We start from the raw sequence: 18,751 nt of genomic DNA, 5'->3' as shown, positions 1-18,751 counted from the left end.
TCACAAGCAATATAACGTTTGCATGGAATTAAATGCAAAAGCTTTTTGAAAGCATATGGGTATGAGCGCTTTTAGGCATTGTCACTCAGTCAAATTGGAAGTGAGCATAGCTCGGATACAAGAGAGTGTAGATCACATTAAAATCTGGTAGACCTCTGTGCACTAGACAGAAGGCTTTTACAATTGAGACCTGTTTACCCATAAAGTGGTTTATTGTTTTGAACTTTTTCTCCTCATTTTATAGATGTTCGTTGTACTTTTTGGAATAGCAACACTCTTGTTTTGTTTTGCATTAGACTAAAGTGTTAAATAGAGAACAGACTGATGAATGGAAGGGCTGGATGCAACTTGTTATTTTGATTTATCATATCTCTGGAGCAAGCACTGTAAGTGATTTGAATTTCTTCTTTTTAAGTGGGAATGCAATTTGGGTATGTTACTTCAAAAGAAAGATAGTGCAAATTTGTATTAGAATTGAATAGAGTGAATATGTAATGCTATTGTTCCTGTAGTTTTAAAAATGGTATTAGCAAAATTAGTTTTTCTCTCTATTTAAGTGTAGATTTCATTGATAAGAGCATTTTATGCATTACTTAACCACTGAAAAAATATACTTGTTTGCTCCATGTAGAATATGACGTTAATTTATTTTTAATTGCTAGCCACACTTCTTTTTTATGTTCTGAACTTGAAACTGCTGAAGGTAAGCTTTCAAGGAGCCCTTTTGAGGTCTCTCTTAACTGGTAATAGACTGTGGAAAGTGTAGAGCAATAAATAGAAGAAATTCATTTTAACATCAAAGAGGTTAGGGCACCAAAAGAGATTAGTAAGAAACAGGGAAATGCAGCATACATAATGTTTCTTTGCTTAGTTAAACATGATTTACTGCAATGCAAAAAAAGCATAAAATAGGGGGGAAAAAAGGAAAGCCAAAAGCGTTTACATGGCCATTTGTAAAAGGTACTCTATTTTTCTCAACAGTTTTTGCCTGTGTACATGCACATTCGAGTTCTGGTTGCTGCATATCTGTTCCAAACAGGTTATGGGCACTTCTCATATTTTTGGATAAAAGGGGACTTCGGTGTATACAGAGTGTGTCAGGTAAGAATATCTACTTACTGTTTTTATAAAGAAATTTGTTCACATAACAAAATATCCATAATATATCTGTACTCCCTAAATAATGTGATATCACATTACTTAACCAAGGTTTGCACATTAAAAATGGCTGTTGTTTCTACGTAATCTGACCTGTTTAATTGGTAGTGTTTATCTAATACAAACATATAACATATAAGTGATATACAATGTAAAAAGTTTAAGTATGTAGGCTTTAAAATATCAAGACAAACATTTTCCAGTATATAGCAATGGAGTTTTCATTGCAGTAGCAATTTACTAGCAATTATTTATAGCAATATATAGCAATATATAAGTAATGATCCAGGCAGGCTTCCAAAGACAGTGTATTGGAGCCTACATTTGTTAATAAAGAAAATGAATTTTTGCACCATAACAACACTGGAGAACATATCCATATTTTTGTGGTTTCCGTCCCAGGTTTTGCAGTGTGTGCTGTAGCAGTTTAAAAAAATTTAAAAAATACATCTTTTATTGCTGTTAAGTGTTATATTGTCATGTAACTCAGGTCATCGTGCTATTAACGTATGTCTCAGCACTGGCAACAACGTTACCCTAGCTTTAACTGAGCTAGGCCAGGTAGCTATGGGAGTGAAAGCAGAGAGGCATTAACAGCATCCAGCAACTGGAATACTCAGTCCCCAGCCTGGGGAATAGTCAGTTCTGTTTTACCCTCTTTTCATTGCTATCTCTACCCAAGTAGGCCAGCACAGGACACGTCCAGTACTACATAATCAGCCTGCAGTCTTATATTGCATTGTTGATGTTCCCCGAGACACCTGTCTGTGTTTCAACTGAAATATAATCAGCGTGTGAGATGTAAAATACATAGATATTTTCATGTAGTGCTAAAGAAACATGTCCTCCATCTCTCTCAGCTTTGCCTCCCAGTTTATATATCCTCTGTATTCTCTCCTCTGACACCCTTCAGGTTTTATTTCGTCTCAATTTCTTGGTTGTGGTACTGTGCATAGTGATGGACCGACCTTACCAGTTCTACTACTTTGTGCCATTAGTCACTGTCTGGTTTATGATCATTTATGCCACCTTAGCTATATGGCCTCAGATAGTCCAGAAGAAAGCAAATGGTAAGGTTTTTTTTTTCTTTCTGCTATAAAACATTTGCATGTTACTACAATGATAACCATACAGAAAATGGTATTGTTAGTAGATCTCAGTCTCTTTGTAACATAGTCAAAATATGTTAAACAGCTGTTCACAGCAATAAAGTTTGTCATAGATGAATTATATGTCAGATGAAAAATGTAACAGCTGATAACTATACTCTGTCTCTGGTTACAGTCATATTAGAATACTTTTTAATTGGTTTTGACCATCAGAAATGTGTTTTATCAAGAGTTGTAATGTTACTGAATGCAAACTAAAAACATAGGTTACACTATTCTATGCTAGCTGACATTGTTGCTGTAGTGTACTAACGGGTACGGCATGAACAGTGAGCGTTTAGACTTTCCCATTCTGCGTTGCTAATTGTCGTGGTTTAACCTCAGCCGGCAACTCAGCACCACGCAGCCGCTTCCCCCTCCCCCCTCCCAGTGGGGTGGGGAGGAGGAAAGAAAGTAAAACTCGTGGGTTGAGAGAAGAACAGTTTAATAACTAAAGTAAAATACACTACTAACTAATAATAATAATAATATTATAATAATAATAATAATAATGAAGAGGAACATAACAAAAAAAAAAAAGTAACACCCAAGAAAAGACAAGTGATGCACAATGCAGTTGCTCACCACCCACTGACCGATGCCCGAGCAGCGATCCGCCCCTCCTGGCCAACTCCCCCCAGTTTGTATACTGGGCATGACATTCTATGGTATGGAATATCCCTTTGGCTAGTTCGGGTCAGCTGTCCTGGCCATGCTCCCTCCCAGCTTCTTGCACACCTGCTTGCTGGCAGAGCATGGGAAACTGAAAATCCTTGACTTAAGAGAAGCGCTGCTTAGCAACAACTAAAACATCAGCGTGTTATCAACATCATTCTCACACTAAATCCAAAACACAGCACTGTACCAGCTACTAAGAAGAAAATTAACTCTGTCCCAGCTGAAACCAGGACACCAATATGTCTCATCCATCTTTAGCACCAATTCTGCTATATCCTGCCAAATAAGAACATGGGGTTTGTTATCTTAGTATCTTAGATTGAGTGAACTATCAGAAGTATGTCATGTGATACGGGTATTTTAAATAAAAATTGAAGTGAAATCCCAGTTTATTTTATGCATTGCAGTTCATTGAAAAGCTGTCATCATGTGATAAATGCTTATTATTTAATTCACCTAAATTAGAACTAAAACCTTAAGGGTCTTAGATCCTCCTTCCCTATTAGTGGAGTAATATCCAAATTTTATAGTCTGTAGATACAACAATGAAATATACCAAATGCATGCTAGGAATAGATGCTGCAAAAATATAATTAGAGAGTAGTTTTACAAGATATCTCGAAGGCAAATAGCTCCAATATTTTTTTTTTTTCCCTACAAAGGCACTTCTGTTCCAGATACAGAGAAATGACTATTGTGTACTTCGGAGCAATAGTGTACTGTGAAACTAGAAAATCTTTCCATGACAACTTTCACTTGTTTATGTCCCTGTTTACAGCCGCCAATTTATATGGCGAGAGAGGGAGATGATCTCTGTTGCAGTGTTCAGGCTTGGGTAGAGCTTAATATCATTTGACAGCTTTGAGGAGCAGTTTCTCGGGCTTCTCTTAACAAGATACTTGTCCTTAATGGCCTGCAGTTGAGCTTTGGAGTACGACTGGTACCTCAAAGTTTAATAATATATGCTCTACTTATTTCACATGACAAAAGCTGTTAGGCATTTTGTTTTATTTATTTATTTACGTTCACCTAGAATAAGGACTGCCTGTGCAGAGTGTTTGGGAAAGCAGAGGCTTTAAAATAGTGTTTCTGTTTGAACACCTAAATTCTCTTCTTTCTGTATGTATATTGTCCCTGTTTTAGACATGAGGCTTAATTTAGGATTAATAGGTTGTTAATTGCTGTGAATGTTTATTTTAATTGCTTAAAGTAAAATTTAATATGTAAATGTAGATAATGATAAAATATTGCTGGTAATATTTGAGCATTTATTTATGAATGTATCTATTACTAAGTATAGCTACACTAACTAATTGGCAATTATTATTTAATGTGTCCTGGGTTTTGCTATTGAAAAATTGATGACTGTATACTGATTAATTTATTTCTTCCTCAGGGAACTGCTTATGGCACTTTGGTTTACTGCTGAAACTGATTTGCTTACTGACATGTATATATTTTCTGTCATATTCTCAGGTTTGTAAATTTTGACTATTTTTATCCTTAACGACCTAAGAGTATATTACCCATCTCTACTTTTTAATGTGCTCATAACTTCTACATTTGCTCCTGTATCGTAAATACAGAAGAAAAAAAATGGAACCTTTCAGTTTCTTTTCGTATTTGAATTGGTGTGGATGATGGAAAAAACACAATTCTGTATCTTACTCATTTGTAATGCTTGACACGTTTTCAGTATACTACTACAAATGTAATAAATACAAACGTCTATGCCTTGGTTTTGGGGTGGAGGTTTCTTGATGTGCTTAATGCTGCTGGGTTTTGCTAGCATATGGTGATACGGTGATACGAAGATCTGTGTCTCTTAGAGACCCGGTGTTGGCTTTGATACCTTATCAAAAGACTGGTTCTCATCCTAAATTAGCGACCTACTGCATGCTCTGAGTATAGCTGACAGAAGTAAGGGCAGAGTTTGTCACTCTAGGATTTTACAGGGGGGTTTGTGTGGTTTTAATCCCTCATTGGTTTTAAGCCTGTTGAACTGTAGTCTTCTGCAGAGTACGCATTTGTTACCCCAACATGTCAGTGGATCTCTCCCTTTAAGCCTGCAGTACAAAATGGAAGGCGTGCCAGTACCTTTATGGGAAGCAAAACTGAAACCCTCTCTCATCTGAAGAAGTATTTTTGGGTTGTTTTTTTTTTCTTTTGTGAGGGGGAATGCCTTCTAAGGAAGCCTGTTATTTCGGTAATGCCATGTAGCTAGTGAAATAGGGATGTGATAATATTAAAAGACAGCATATTGATTTAAATTTAGTAAATATGGTTGACATCAGTGTTAATGCTTTTGCCATGTTTATGTTTTACAGGGTGCATTTGAGAAGATATTTTCTTTTTGGCCACTGTCCAAGTGTTTTGAACTGAATGGGAATGTCTATGAATGGTGGTTTAGGTGGAAGTTGGATCGCTATGTATGTAACATTTGCATAAATTTATACAGGTCTTTTAAGTGTATTTTTTAATTTGGGAGGGAGGGAGGGAGGGTTGTTTTCCTTTCTTCCAGAGAAAGCAGGAGTTTTTCCCAGTGGATTGTTTAATAAAAGACTAAGCTACATCCACCTTACTTCTGCAAATGCCTGTCAAAGCCTTGCTTAAAAGGTGGATGTTGATTTATTTGCTGCTGGATCCTGCTTAGTTTGCTTTTAAAAAATAAAGTCGTGAAGACGCCTAGTTGTCTTTTCTCGAAATTTTTATTGTGAAAATTTAACACCTGTAGCACTTCAGGCTATTGAAATACAAGGCAAATTATTGTGGTGGCTTTCTAAATAGTATTTTTTGAAAGTTGTATCAATTAAGGATATATTTCTTTTAAGGTAACCTTTAAAACACTTTTAAAATCAGGGTCTTGATGCCCAAACCAGACTACTCTTGCACATATTTTTAAATGGTTTTCCAGTGGGAACGTGCTTTCTTTCCAGTTACTGACCCTACAATGTGGGGGAATAGAACAGGGAGACACTGGTCTTTTTCTTGCCTTCTTGGTAAGGTAAGTGGAGTTTCTAAGAAGGGAGCATTTATCTGCTGACCTTATCCTTAACGGGATCACTTGCACGCTTCTCCCTCTGGCAGTCTTCAGTAACTGAAATTTGCGGAGCACACAGTTGTCACGTCCTGGGCTGCTCCCATCAGCAGCACACACTGCATTGCGACGTTTCAGAGCTTTGGAGCTTTGTTGCTTGTGAACAGTGTGTTTTCTGTGATGCCACTAAAGAGGAAGTCCCAAAATAAATACAGAAGACAAGCACCGCATGGGCTTGAAACAGCATCGTGTTGCTAGCTAATGAGAACTTGGCATAAGATCATAAAACGCTCTGTTGAAGAATTGTGTCTGTAAGAGAGGGAAGTACTTGTAGTGCTTCTTGAATGTTTTCACCTGCCAACTTGGAGAGAAGGCCAGAGACTCCTGGTTTTTCCCCAGAGAAAGCCCTTTTCAATGCTGGTATAGATTGCAGAGGGGATAGTAGGTACTTGAAAGCTTCTTGAAATTTCATTGTTGTGTCTTTAATGCTCTGTGAAGCATTAGTAAGAGTACTTTATTTGTAGCTTTTGAGTTGAGTTAAAAATGCAGCTTATGACAACCGAGTGTAGAAAGCCTATTTTTCTTTGCTTCAGTAAATCTGGGAAGGGACCTTTTGACACCTAAGCTTTGGTATTACAAATAGTTTATCCTGTAGCATTTCTGTTAAGAGTTTGTACCTGAAGTACTTATAAAAGCCATGAAATATTCATTGCATTCTGTTTGTCTTTTACAGGTGGTTTTTCATGGGATGCTATTTGCTTTTATTTATCTGGCATTGCAGAAACGTCAGATGATATCAGAAGGAAAGGGAGATCCTCTTTTCTCCAACAGAGTTTCAAATGTTTTATTATTTATTTCAGTTGTATCCTTTTTGGTACGTACCTAGTATAACTAGTGTCGTCAGGTTTGGAAATCTGTAAAGAATAAGTTTTCTGAAGTTCTTGTTTAGAAAATATATTCATTTAAAAAATCAAATCTTGATCTGGAGATATTTCAGCTGTGTTTTAGTGCACAGCCCAACCTATCTACTCACTAAAATATTTTTCCTTTCAGTCAATTGTAGATGAAAACATCACCACTCTTTCAGTTTGTTGCAAAAGTTACAAGAAAATTGGATCATAAAAGTAATACAGTAGATAATGCAGGTCTTATCTCCACTCCTGATTGCTTGTCTATTTGTGATGAAAAAATTGTCAACAGTATGCCTGTGTCTTAGGGTATGAATAAGTATGGTATTCATCAGTTGCAAAAAAGAATTTGAGAGAAACAAAACTAAGCACAGTGTAGTTTTTTCTATTACTGTCCCACATCTTAGTGAACCAACTGCTGCTGAAGCACTTCAAAATAGCTTACCTCTTGTTTCATTTTGAAATGTTACATATAATTGCTACACAGACTGATTTTTATATCTTTTAGACCTACTCTATTTGGGCTAGTAGCTGTAAAAACAAGACAGAGTGCAATGAACTACATCCTTCTGTTTCTGTGGTGCAGGTAATTATATATAGTCCTTTTCCTTACAGTGATAGAATCTAGTCTGTTCTTGTTTGGGCCTTTTTAAAAATAGTTTTTAAATACATTTTTGCTTTAGCATGGAATGTCAGATATTGAGTTTCATTCTCATGTCTGAAAGTGAAAAAGGGTTTAACTACATTGCTCGCTGTTTTTCATTGCCTTTAAGCACTGGAATTGCATACCATGATTATGCTTTTGATTAACCTTGATGTCCTTAGTGTAGGTTTCATATGCACTGTTTAAGTCCAAACCCAACTTTGGACTAATTGCATAGCAGTGGAAAAGAAGAAAGCTGTAGGGAAGCACGAGTGTTTGGGAGGTATTAGTGTAGGAAGCAACCTGTGGGACCCTGTAGTCACTTTTACGCAGACAAGAGGTGGGCCACAGGGGCATGCATGTGGTTTTCTTAAATTTAGATTTTCCTCTTACTGTGTCCCCTGCCCCACTGTACCCCAGCTGTCTCATTCTGTTCCCTCTCTGTTTCCTTTTTTTTAATAGTTTGTCCAGCTCTCTTGAGGAGCAGCATGTGTGACTTAATTTTTTAATATTAATTTGTCCATCTTGACACCCTCTCTTTAAAAATTGAGGGTTAACTCAGATTTGTGGCCACCTTCATTTTAGACTGGCATGGTATAACATGCTTTGTGACCATGCCTAGTAAGTGTATAGTAATATCTATCAACATCAAGGCCATGATTCTACTGAAGATGTGAATGTGACTTGCTATGCTATATGAATGTGTGTAAGAGATTTGCAATTTCAAGACCTACTTTGTTAAGTATAAACTGCATGGATTTTTGTTTGGTTTATATATTTATTAGAATTTAAAGAAAATTTAGTGCATGATGCACTTCACTTTAGACAGTGAAAATGACTAAACCTTTTCTGAGTGTGTGTAATCTGCTTGTCATCCACAGTCACTTTTTTTTAACTTTTTTTTTTTTTTTTTTAAAGATTTTAGCTTTCATCCTCATCAGGAACATTCCTGGATATGTCCGATCTGTGTATAGCTCGTTCTTTGCCTGGTTTGGCAAAATTTCTCTAGAGGTAAGTAGAATGATCAGAAGTACAGTGAATTGAAACTTAGAAATGTAAGGTGGTTTTATTATCATCTGAATTGTGGTATAACACATAAATAGTGAAGATATTTATTGGCTTATTTAATACCATGCTGTTGTGCTTGACCTCTTTTAGCATTGTAGCTTCTGTCTACACTTAAAAATCATAGCTGAAATAGCAGTCTCACAGTAGCAAACTTATTTCTTAGGCTGTTTTTGAGGGGGAGTTTAGGGTTGTGAGAGTGGGGATTTAATGCTGGAGTAAGGTGTGGTGTGTATGCAGTTGGAAGATAAAAATTTAAGCCAGTTGAAGAATCAGCATGAATTATACTGACTAGCATGAGTACACTTATAAATGTGTTTGCCCTAGAAAGCTTTCCTGCATTAATAAACAAATGTAACTTTACAAACAAAACCCTTCTTAGTGCAAATGTTATCTTGTTCCATTGAGTGTATTATTTTGAAACACTAGGAATTATCTTGGTTTCCATTTTATTTGCTGTTTAGTAATATTAAATGTTTAGTTTTATTGTATTACTAAAATACATTTTAAAAAGGGAAAGGAACTTACAGGAGAAACTCATTGTAATACAATGTATACATAGTACATGATTTTGAATTTTTTTTAAAGGATCACATTTTCACCCCTCTGATTCCTGGTGAACTTTAAGGTGCTGATCAACTCCAGGGACCTTTGCATTCACCAGCAGTTGAAGCATTATCTTTTATGTGCAGGCATGTTAGTTCAGTCCCTCACCTGAGATACAGTAACCGGGTGGAGGCATATTCCTCATCTATTCTGACATAATGTAAATGATGCTTCCCTATGCCGTATTTGGTTAAGGGCTAAGCAAACCCATTTTACTGTGTACTGAAACAGACTAATAGTTTTGTCTTATAGCAAAGACGTGGAAAACAGCTTCTCAAAGTATGTTATTTAATCATAAATGTCTGGCAAGCAGTACAGTGTGTCAGTTGATGCAATAGTAATAATTATATCTTTTTATATAAGTAAAAATATTTATAGATAAGTATTATTAAACACACTCTTTTTTCTTTTAGCTTTTCATTTGCCAATACCATATTTGGCTGGCAGCAGACACAAAGGGGATCTTGGTGCTAATTCCTGGATATCCAATGTTTAATGTTCTTGTCAGCACTTTTATATTTGTGTGTGTGGCACATGAAATTTCTCAGATCACTAATGATCTAGCACAGATTGTGGTTCCTAAAGATAACTCAACTCTGCTGAAAAGGTTGCTATGCATAGCTGGATTCTTTTCTGGACTGCTCCTCTTCTCAGCAATGCAAGATCAGTCAAGGCATTAACTTGAAAAGATTCTTGGAAACTTTCTTCAGGTTTACTTTGTGTCTGCCTGAACAAAAATTCTCAACTGGAGGTACAAGAAGACATTTAAATTAAGTGTGTGGAAAATGTATATAGTGCAAATGTACATATTTTGTGTGGAAATGGCCTTCTCAAATGATCTGAGAAACAAGAATGCACTGTACAGAATTGCATGTGAAAATGAGTCTTTTCTACTGGATATATGTTTCTGTTTACATATCTGTTTAAACGTGACACGAAGAAGTGAAGTTAAATGGTTTAGCAATATCATGTGCATATCACGGAATTAACTTTACCTTAGGTCAGCCGAATGACGAGTGGATGTTACTAGAGTACCGCCTATACCTAACACATGCTGTAATCATTGTCAAGGAACAAAAAAAGAGCAAACTTGTGATGCTTCCTTAATGGTCACCTTTAGCTGATGTGAAACATGAAGTTACTGGTAAACCAGGGCATTTTTCTGAACAAAATGATAATTTTTTGTTTAGAAATGAGTATTTTGGGTGGAGATAGTATACGTTATATGAAACCCTTTATACGTGGAACCAAAAAGTCATCACCAATTAGTGATTTAAGATTATATACAAGTTTACATAATATTTTATGGGGGTTTTTTTTAGAAATTTAAGATGTTTTCAGCAAATACGGTGAATTCTGAGGTGAAATTTTTTACAAAGAAAAGTTGATTTTTTTTTCCCCTAAAATTGTTTGCTTTTTCATAAATTTTCCACTAATTCATTTAACTATGTGCAGTTCTCTGTACAATCCCAGTGAACACACAGATGAATAATTTTCAGAGATGCAGTTGAAGATGGAGAATTTTTGGAACACCTCCAACCTTTTCCGGTCAGATGAAATCCCATCATATCCACTCCATCAGATCTCAAGGAAACGGGAGGACAGGGGAACGGCGATCTTCGAACCTCGTTCTGAGTTTGTAGGTGACTTTGAACTAGGTCTCATTAGGGAACTGGTGCCATATTCTCTCCTGTAATAATATTTTCATTTAAAAGGATGCGAGTCAAGGATGCAAGTCAATCTGTTGATATCACAAGGAGGAGGGATTGACTGGTCATCTTGCTGCATGCAGGTGGTTGAGTCTCAGAATTACAAATGAAATGAGTTTGGAGGAACCTTTTTTCCCATCCTTTTTAGCAGTGCCCATCTTTCTTATTAACTCTTTCCTTTAGCATAAAAAGTAAAATTGAAAGAAGTAGCCCTTCAGTGTGGCAGTGACAAGCTGTAATTTATGTTCCACTTACTCAGTGAAGTTACGGTCATTTCTTTGCTGTTTGTGGTTTTGGTTCAAGCGATAGTTTGACCTCTAGTTGCTTTTTCATTTTATTCTTCTACTGATTACTTCTTAGCAGTCAAAAACATGAGCACAATATTGTTTTCCAAGCATGTGTGCAATTATGTATGATTATAAACAATATGAATCCTAATTTGTACCGTATCTACTGTCACGTACATGTTTTTGATCTTATCCCAGTTAAAAAATGGAATTCAAACTTGCAGCCACCAATGGGTGCAAAAAAAATTTGTGAAAAGAATGGCTTCAATTTTTTTTTTTTTTTTGGTGAACAGTTTCTTTTAAAGAATGACCAATCATTCATCATAAAAAAGAAAAAATAAATCATTTACCTCCCCCAAATTCAGCAGTTTTACTAAGTAAGTCTGCCAGCTATTTTGATGCTATTGGAAAGATACTCAGCTATTTGTTCTTTGTGTGCATTACTTCCAATGTTTGGAAAGTTAACCTCCTCGATCAGGACGTTTGAATGGCTGAAAGAAATGGTATAGGTGAACACTGTAGTGGGGGATAGGATGCATAACCTTCATCTATGCCAGTATTAGGAGCAATGGGGAACTGTGAGTTTGAGGCATAATTTTTGTTTTGTTCTTCACAACTTAAGTATTGTAGATACAATTTTATTTATCTGTTGTACAGACTTGGTTAAAAGATTTATTTTTAATGTTTGAAATAATGCACTTGTTTACTATTACTGTATGTGGGATAAATATATTTTCTTTTCAGGTTATGTAAAAATATGAAGTAACTTAAACATTAAATAAATGTGCTGTGGATGCTTATTTTTGTAATGGGAGCAGCATCAATTAAGTAAAAACTTTTTATTGCTTGACTCTAGCTGGGCTACAGTTCACTATTATGCCTGCCTTAAATTACAGATTAGTATTGCAGTTTCTCCAAAGTGATATCCTGGCTACTGTTACTTCAAATGAAGGGCAGATACTCACTTGTATCGCAAATTATTTCAGATGCAATACAGGAAGAAAGATTCTTCTGCAGTAAATCGCACTGTCCCAGGTCTGATGAAATCACAGCTCCGGTAGCCAAAACCACCCCTGGAGCTCGCGGGACTGCAGCAGAACCCTGCAGCGGAGGTGTTGAATACTTTTTCCCCTTGGGTTACAAGCTAGAAACTCTGCAGCAGAGCTCTGCATGAAAGCAGAGGAACTGCCTTGGCTTTTCTTCAGTCTGGCAACATCAAGAAACCCAATCCTTAAGATTTGTTTCGGTTAAGGAATTTTTAGCTTTTAATTTAGCTAGTTAAGTCCCACACTAAATAGAAGAAGGGGCTCCTTACACAAAGGATTCAGGGTGGTAGTTCCTATCCCCAGAGCTCCTTATATAATCGGGGAGAAAAATAATACCTGATGTGGGTATCTGAACTAAAAGTGGTGCAAATACTCTTCATACTTTCCAGTTACAACACCTGTTTGGGCATCTTCCCCCAGTTAAACAGAAACCCTGCACAATCAGCTCCACTTCAATTCTTAGACACTTACCATCCAGTATCACTGTCCATAATGTTAACAACTTTAACATGAAGTTGTTCAGGTATCATCATGTAAAATAACCAGGCAGCAACATCACTACTTAATGTTTTCCTATTTATTAGATTTCACATTTCATATATTTACAAAGAAAGACATCTGTAGTGCTTTCTATTTAATTTGGTTGCAACTGTCACTTAACCAATACAAAATCAGTTCATACTGTCATCGTACATCGTTAGAAGAGGCCGTGAATTTACTGTTTTAAGTATCAGCACTTTTACTAATTCTTTAGCCATTAAGTGTCTTTAGACAGCTTTATAAATCTATGCTTCCATATTAATTATTTCAATAAGTAAAAATAAATAATTTGCTATTAAACTTACCTCGAATGAAGCTTTCAGTCATAAAATAGTTCAGGTGTGCTTAATACCCAAGTCACCTACATCATTAGATTCTTTTCAGAATAGGTGGAGCACCCACTGGTACAAACTGATTCTTTATGCATGTACATAACAGTTTAAGAAATTTCCTTAAATATATTGGCACTGTTACATATTAATACAAATAAGATGGGAGCAGCTCAATCGGTATTTAATTGATTGTCATGTCATCCTCAAGTTATCAGAAATTGTTATGATCCCAAACCAATACTATTTACAAAAGTTTAGTCTTACATTGCATTAAAAATCGTTATTTAAAATCCATTCCATTCATTTCTGTTTCAAAGCACTGACAGCTCATACATTTGAAAATAGTAGTAGAAACTAACAGAAACTAGTAGAAACCAAATGCTGATTGCACTCAAAATTTTTCACAGCTTGGATAAGAGAGGTAAATTTTTAATTTACTGTGAATCTCAGTGTGCAGTATTCTAATTCACTTTTCACCGATAACCATCCAAGCTGCTGGAAGAAAGGAGGGGTCTCTTAGGAGGCTGACTGACTGATGAAAGCTCTTCCTTGGTACCTTTTGGACGAGGTAGGCGTGATGCGTGCCACTCTGAAAGTAAGCAGGAATGGCTCTTCATTCCAGCCGTTTCAGAAACTGACTTAGTTTTTCAACTTATATGACTGTAGCTTGAGCTACCTCTCGTAGCATAATAACCACCGGCACTATTCCTATGGCTAGACGCATTTGTTAACATATTCTGTGGGTTGTGCTTAGCATTTAGGGCAGCCTTGCAAACTCGGACGTTTAAGGCTTGACAATTACAAGTATGTACGATGTACTGAGCACCGATTATACACTTTGCTGCAACAGTTATCATACTTGTTGCACAAAATGTGCCTAAAAAGCAGCTCAGGACTTGTTTTAACTATCTGCTGAAGTGTTGCATTCAGGTCCAAGCCTATAAACACATCATGATGTTCATTTTTAAGCAAACAAAATGAGGTTTTGTGTTTTGAAGGACTGTAAAAAGAAAAAAAAAAAAAAAAAAGCCAGTGACGACTTTGGTCTTTCTACAAACCCTAATAACCTTATTTTACAGTTTCTTTTTTGCCTCAGTCTTAAATTCCTAAATTACTCAGAATTTCTCTTAGCAGAAACCTCAGCTAAGGAAATACAGTCAGCATTTAGCAATTTTAAAGCAGACACAGCTTTCTGCTTACAATGCAATGTCCTGCTGAACATACAGCTTCTGAAAGACAAAATACTACAGAAAAAAGACAAAGCGTAAGTGTCAGCTTAAAACAGTATGATGCTTCGAGGTAAAACCCCAAGAACTGTTGGTGTGAGCTGTTACAGCTGGAGACCCTGAAGTCCAACTCATTTATAATACGCAGAAAAGTGTCAGGAGATACAAACTATCACCATCTATTGAAAAATGAGGAAACCTCAGTTCAGATCCTTTTAACAAAGTTCATATTATTAAGCTTTCAGCTGAACAGACAAATGCCTCTCAACGTAGCCACCTCCCAGGAAAGTATGTATTTAATCAACTCCTTTTTAAGATGCTAAAAAATAATCCTTGGTTTATTGGATAGCTAGTTCTCCCACAACTCTTTTTGCTCCAAAAGGAACAAAGAATGTGGAGGATATAAAAAATAAAGCGCATCGGGGCATCAGGAATATCACAAAAAAATTTTTAAAGAGTATTTTTAAAGAGTTAAAAGTTAGTCCATGTATACCATAACAAAATTTACCTTGTTTATTTGCAGACATTAATTTCTGCCTACAGTAGTTTGTAACAGTTTCTTCTAACATAACCAGATGAATGAATGGATAGATTTTAAATGTTTTATTGCTTACAAGTTGTCAAATAGGGTAAATATCTGGTAAAGGAACAGAAATCCAATTTTCAACAGGAATAATTTTACGGTTTTGTGTTTGTTTTGTTTTTTTCCAAAAATAACTTTGCTCATTACATTTTGATAATCTCTAAAAAATTAATGCCTAATAAATCTGGAATTTCTGAGCCTCATCATATTGCACAAGTTTTCATGCTTATACACTGCTGCTTTTTGTGTGCAAATGTAAGGCAATTCTATCATCCCATTGAACAGTCTGAAATCCTTTGAACCTGGTGCTTATTTTGAAGTTTTGATTTCCCTGTTAAAACTTTCAGGAGAGATCACAAGACAGAATAAAGTTTGGTATTTATTAATACATATATTTGAAAGATTATTTTCTGAATGTAACAAATATAAAAAGTTATCAGTGTTTACAAATTGTCAAAAGTGTCCAAAGTACAAAAGGATACAGTACATTAGTTATATGGAAGTGATTGTACTCTCTGGCACTGAAATCATCTTAATACTGTGGGCATGCACAATATACACCAGAAAAATTCATGCATCAATCAGAACAAGTAAGGAAATAAGACAATTTGCTGCCTTCTCTGATTACAAATTCATTGCTTCTGTTAGTTTTCTTTCCTCAGGAATACCATTTACCTGCAAATAGATGAGAATTTATATAATCCATCAGTGGCAGATGATGCTTCAACACTACTGAACTGTCAATTGGTAGCACAGCACATAAATAGTATTTATTAGTCCTTTATCAACAACCACATTGGAGAAACACTACAAGTACAACCTGGACCAGGAGACGACATATACATGAAGCAGCTTTCCTTGCTTGCTTCTGGGAAGGGAGAGATCTGGGAAAAGATTGTTTAACTGGGAATTTATCTTTCCATTTGGGATCTAACAGGCTTTATAGGGAGACAGTGAAGCTCAAAATGGAAAATGCAGTATACAGCGTACATGCACTATTTAGTCTTTTGCATTATAGGAATATCCTATAAACTTTTTCATCTAAGCCCTTAAAGTAGTCCTCACGAATTTTGCCAGGCAATAGAGACAATTATAAAACTTAATACCCCTTTTCATATTGGAGACCAGTAGCAATTTTCAGCACTGTAATGTAAACGTGAGATGTGAGTTGTCACCTTTCATACAATTCTCTCCCAATTATGTTTTAACTCTGTGAAATAGTCAAGCATTATGTCAGCTATTAAGTCTGCATTTTTATATAAGGTTAAAAAAAAAAAAAAAAGTTTCTTATTGGGGATTCAGGTAGTTCCTGAAGAGGATAGTGGTTATTAGACACGGTCTGCTCTTCAAATTACTAAGTATGGTCTACTGGAGCTTTAAAATAGAAATATCTTCTTATTCATGGTGGTGACTGATAGTATGTTAATAATCCCAAGTATATTATTATTGGGAATTTTCTGTAAGGAAGAAAATTAAACAATGAATGTCTAGTTCTATAGTTTTTTTGGCCTTAAGTGTTTTAGTTCTGCAAATTTCTTATTTGAACAGATCAATAATTGATTGCTAAGTTTGTACTGATGCTACTAAAAAATTTTTGGAGCGCCTGAATTTTATTTTAAATCATAACTTTCTAAAAATCTAACCTTCTGACAACACGAGTCATAGATATCCTTTAGAAGATAAACTGCAAGAGGCACATGCCATCATGTCATGGAAGTGCTTGCAGTGTCGTCTGCACATCTGAGTCACGAAGGAAGGTGTCATTGTAAACTAAGAGAAGAGGAAACATTGTCTGTCCCAAATACATTTCCCCTCGCTCCCTGAGAGCTTCTCATCACAGGCAGCATCTGTGATGAATGTGAAAGAACAGGTGTATTCTACCAAAATAATGTACTACAGAAAATACAGACACAGGAGGATTTTTAAGATCTACTTTCATGGCAGTGCGACTTGCAAGCAACAAATCCATGCTAGCTTGTATTTCATACCTTTTTAAAAATTTCTCACTGCTGTCAACATACAGTACTACCAGGTGATTTTGCATCTTTTTTACTGCAAGACAGACTGGAATTCTTGTAACAAAACAGTCACAACAGAAGAGCTGAACTGTGTGACACTTCTATTCTGCCTTCTAAATGCCTGCAGCAGTGAGTGTTAAGAGCTATGCTAAATGTCAACCCAAACCAGTGCTGGAGGCTTTGCATTGAGGCTTTGACTGCCAGGGTCATCTGCCATTTCCAGTATATGTGTAATAATGCACACAAATAGCAAAGCTAGCAGAACTGCAGTCAGGTTTGGTTTTTTTTTTTTTTTTATATAACTGTGTTTTTAATTTCCAGGTAACAAAAAAAAAAAACCACCACATGGGCAGAAGCATCTATTATATACTTGCCTCAAATCTTTGAAATGTTGTCATACGAAATTCTCCTTTAATCCCCGAAAGCAGTAATGAAGAAGAAGGATTTTGAATGAAAAGAGAGTTGCTTATGTAACTGCTAAGTTAAAACAAGTCTTCCTCTTGGAGCTGTAGTTCCCGTATTATGTTCAATACATATATCTCTCTCTCTAGAGTTTTGCCTAAATATCTCTTTGAATATTCAAAAATTATACTTTGGCCTCTACATTTTCCTTGTATGATCCTTATCCCCTTTCACGTGGCTACGGCTGTAGCTTTTTCTCAGACCTGATACGCTAACTAGTGAGAACAATCAGCCTTAGTCGATACTCTGATGGGATCATTCACAACCTCAGTCAGTACATGAGGATTTGTGAAAATGATGTAAAAGCGATGACTAAGACATGGGAAACCTGCAGCATGGATATGTGCCTCACCACCGATTGCCCAATATCAACTCTTTATGTTTAGTAACAGCAAGAAAAAGCTCCTTCTTCAGAGCTTAACTAGTATTGGTGGGAATTAGATTTCCTATCAAGTTTTAGAGAATCTGAACAGTGTAACCACATTTGGGAATCTGGCTGTAGCTTCCTGTTGTAATAGACAATTATTTATATGAGGAGGTTTCTGACTTAGCTGTACCAGATTCCAGTGTCTCATGCTGAGTCCTAATGTACCATTTCTCCTACTTGTTCAATCAATCCCATCCCAAAATTTTCACTCGTAGCAAAAAAAAATCTGGAATGACAATGCTGTAATACTTTACTATATTTGAAAGTGGTTTCCACTGTCCATAGACTGTACGTGTTTTGACTAGTGATTCCTCCGCACTGGTCACTTAATAGTTACAATATTTGCTCAGTACTGACCTGCACTTTGCTGCTGTGGAATCTGAGTCTGATGTGGCAGGTTCCTACAAAAAACAATTTAATATCTTTAGTGCTTCCATACAAAGTCTGAAGTATATTATGCATGAAAGTTCAGTATTTAAACTTCATTTTTTTGCTTATGAAGCAATAATACGTTTTCACTATGCAAATACAGTTGTCAAAAGGTTAGCCAAGTCAATGAAAGAAAATTAGTGTTAAGGGGTAGTTCCTATTATTTCACTTGTCAGCTAGATTCAAAGGTTCAGACTTCGTGACACGCCAGAGGTAACAAGAGCCACTGCAGGTTTCTGATGTTATACAAAGTTTGGTTTCCGTAAGTGATGAATAAAGAAAAGGTGACAGTATTTGCAACTTAATTATTGACTGTGGAATGAATGAATGGTCAACTAGTTTTACGCATCGGACCAGTTCACTTATCAAGGTAAAGTTTCATTTTTGTGTGCTGCTTAAGTGTCTATTTTAACACCGGATATTAAGGTTGTTTTTACAGAAAGGAATCA

At 36.0% G+C, this 18,751-nt stretch overlaps 2 protein-coding genes across 6 annotated transcripts in view; one reads left to right on the top strand and one right to left on the bottom strand.

The window, feature by feature from the left end:
* The window catches only part of CASD1 (CAS1 domain containing 1), a 32,155-nt gene extending 21,553 nt beyond the window's left edge, over positions 1–10,602 (top strand). For both annotated transcript variants that reach the window (XM_050891655.1, XM_050891656.1), the window contains 9 exons: positions 297–386; positions 982–1,101; positions 2,072–2,228; positions 4,381–4,460; positions 5,312–5,413; positions 6,755–6,895; positions 7,438–7,515; positions 8,491–8,583; positions 9,657–10,602. In XM_050891655.1, coding sequence (XP_050747612.1) covers positions 297–386; positions 982–1,101; positions 2,072–2,228; positions 4,381–4,460; positions 5,312–5,413; positions 6,755–6,895; positions 7,438–7,515; positions 8,491–8,583; positions 9,657–9,923 — 1,128 coding nt within the window. In that variant the 3' untranslated portion in view covers positions 9,924–10,602. The remainder of the gene's footprint in view (positions 1–296; positions 387–981; positions 1,102–2,071; positions 2,229–4,380; positions 4,461–5,311; positions 5,414–6,754; positions 6,896–7,437; positions 7,516–8,490; positions 8,584–9,656) is intronic.
* Positions 10,603–15,337: 4,735 nt separating this feature from the next.
* Positions 15,338–18,751, bottom strand: part of SGCE (sarcoglycan epsilon) — a 32,090-nt gene continuing 28,676 nt past the window's right edge. For 2 of the 4 annotated variants that reach the window (XM_050891701.1, XM_050891698.1), the window contains 3 exons: positions 18,231–18,274; positions 17,359–17,393; positions 15,338–15,641 (listed from right to left, as the gene is read on the bottom strand). In XM_050891701.1, coding sequence (XP_050747658.1) covers positions 15,591–15,641; positions 17,359–17,393; positions 18,231–18,274 — 130 coding nt within the window. In that variant the 3' untranslated portion in view covers positions 15,338–15,590. The remainder of the gene's footprint in view (positions 15,642–17,358; positions 17,394–18,230; positions 18,275–18,751) is intronic. The other 2 variants (XM_050891699.1, XM_050891700.1) reach the window with 1 other exon arrangement.

Source organism: Gymnogyps californianus, chromosome 2 (assembly GCF_018139145.2).
Source record: "Gymnogyps californianus isolate 813 chromosome 2, ASM1813914v2, whole genome shotgun sequence".
NCBI lineage: Eukaryota > Metazoa > Chordata > Aves > Accipitriformes > Cathartidae > Gymnogyps > Gymnogyps californianus.
The sequence above is the reverse complement of the archived record's forward strand: the minus strand, read 5'-3'. Positions and strand labels throughout refer to the sequence as shown.